Raw genomic sequence first — 2500 nt, 5'->3', positions numbered from 1 at the left:
TGTGTGTGTGTTTGTGTGTGTGTGTGCGTGTGTGTGCGTGGGTGTTTGTGTGTGCGTGTGTGTGTCTGTGTGTGTGCGTGTGTGTGCGTGGGTGTTTGTGTGTGTGTGTGTGTGTGTGTGTGTGTGTGTGTGTGTGTGTGTGTGTGTGTGTGTGTGTTAGGGTGTGGGTCTTCTGGGGAAGCTTCTGGAGTATCTAGACCGCTCGGCACTCACGGACACGCCCACGTTGCCTCGGCCGCGCGGGGTCAGAGGTCACGGCGTATCCGTGGAGACGGTGCGCAGCCGCGTGCATCAGCGCGAGCTGGCGGTGCAGAAGAAGAGCAGCAGCAGCAGCAGCGTGGCCGAGGTGACGCAGGTGCAGGGCTGGATCACGGAGGAGAAGCTGGCGCCCCCCTCTGGCCCGGAGGCCAAACTGCAGCCGCCGCTGCTCCTCCCCCACGCAGCACCGCTGGCTCACGGCCAGGAGGAGCTACAGCTGGACGTCCAATCACACGCAGGCGCCCGCGGCGAGGAGGAGCTACAGCTGGACGTCCAATCACACGCAGGCGCCCGCGGCGAGGATGAGGACGTGTACGGATACGTCATCACAGATGAGGAGTGAGTGGCTCCAGTTAACCACACACACACACACACACACACTCTACTAATGCGGTTTAACGCACACACACACACACCCACACATACACTCTACTAATGCAGTTTAACGCACACACACACACACACACACAGGGTGCGATTTGTCAAAAAAACACAGGGGGGGATGTTTTGTTTTTGTTTTTTTATCATGAAAAAACAAGCAATAAATAGGCCTCATTCTTTTCAAGTTAACGGTAGGCCCTATTAGGTTACATTTTGTACAGTTGAACATTTAATGCAAACTAAAATATATAAAATACATGAAATACGTAATTTTCTGCAACGGCCACACCTGCGATGTGGAAGCTGCCTAATTAGGTTTCAGGACCACGGACAGGGGTCGATCACGCAAACATAAGGCCAACGGGCAACTCAATCAGACTGTAAAAACAAAACCTAATCAATTAAGATTTCACAGCATGTTTAAATAATTCAGTAAATCGTTTGCTCTGATGTCGGACTTCATGTGGCCTTTTTTTCGGCTTTCCTGTTGGCGCGTCATCTGCAGCGTGTCGCCTTCCTTACTTCTTTTATCCACATCTCTGCCAACTTCTGAGCAGGGACCGAACGCACGTCTGGCCCATTAAACAGCGACGAAAAGAAGACCGTTCAGTGTGGACCAAGGTTATTATAGTTAACGAAAACTAACGAAAAAACGAAAACGAGGTGTGATTTTTTTTTTCGTTAACTGAAATAAAAATAAAAACTAACTGAAACTGTATTGTGTCTTTACAAAACTAACTAAAATAAAATAGAATTATAGAGAAAATGTCCTTAGTTTTCGTCTTTGTCAATGTATTTCATAGATGTCAATTTATTTCATACATAGTCTATCTTCCGCCGTACCCCTTTTAGTACACGCCCCTCACCTGGTTTCATGGCGGCAAAAGTCGGGAGAAAGCGACAGTCCTATTTGGGATTACTTGGAACAGTAAAGTGCGGTGAGGTTCGTGACTGGTGAGGCACTTCAGAGTCAGATTTACAAATATATAAACCCAATACAGTAGCTTAAATCACCATTCAATTGGCAGCTTGCACATTGACTACTGGTTGTTTTTCATATCAGCATTCTTTAAACACACATCACACACAAGCTAGCAGCTGCCAACTGTATGTAGCTACCTTACCTACCGTATGTAAGGTAGCTACATACAGTTGGCAGCTGCTAGCTTGTGATGAACTCGTGTTAATATGTGTGATTATGCACTCGTGAATATGAACTCTTACGAAGTTGCACACGCCCCCTGGGTCTCCGCTGTACGTCCAAAACCATATCTATTCTTGAGGTTCAAAATATTTTCAAAGCAATTTGGCTTTGGGTGTGAGAAGTCGATTGAGTTATCTTCTGTCCCGTCGTTTGAATCATACCTTTTAGCTACGGCATTGGTCTCCCATTATTGATCAATTCACGTTTTGATTGAAAGTCCAGTTATGAGAATGTTTTAGCTTAGCTATAGAATCTTTCATTTTCGTAGTCAAGGTCAAATATAAGAAGAGTAACGGCAGAACAAGCACAAACCCGACCGGTGGGCTCTCGCATGCTCCCTTCATTGAAGCAGAGGTCAGGGTTGCCAGGTCTGTGTGACAAAACCAGCCCAATGGCCAATCAAAACCAGCCCAAAACCAGCCCAATGGCCAATAAAACCAGCCCAAAAACCAGCCCAATATCAGAACTCAAAATATGCCCCTGCCAAACCATATACACTGCTTTTAAAGTCCAACAGCATTGCTATCATTGCCAAATGTATTGTAATATCTACAAAGTAACACCAAATGTTTAGTATTCCAGCATTAAAAGCAGTTTTCCCTAAACAATTCTTTCACCAAGGTCCTAAAATGGCCTTGTGTAATTAGATACAGTATA

The 2500-nt window shown here is 46.0% G+C and overlaps 1 protein-coding gene across 1 annotated transcript in view; it reads left to right on the top strand.

The window, feature by feature from the left end:
- Positions 1 to 2500, top strand: part of LOC116223120 (receptor-type tyrosine-protein phosphatase N2-like) — a 19973-nt gene that overhangs the window by 6402 nt on the left and 11071 nt on the right. Inside the window, exon 7 of the mRNA XM_042709506.1 lies at positions 161 to 597. Coding sequence (XP_042565440.1) covers positions 161 to 597 — 437 coding nt within the window. The remainder of the gene's footprint in view (positions 1 to 160; positions 598 to 2500) is intronic.

The sequence above is a fragment of the Clupea harengus genome, chromosome 13 (genome assembly GCF_900700415.2).
Source record: "Clupea harengus chromosome 13, Ch_v2.0.2, whole genome shotgun sequence".
NCBI classification, from domain to species: Eukaryota; Metazoa; Chordata; class Actinopteri; order Clupeiformes; family Clupeidae; genus Clupea; species Clupea harengus.
This window is presented reverse-complemented; position numbering and strand designations above follow the sequence as displayed.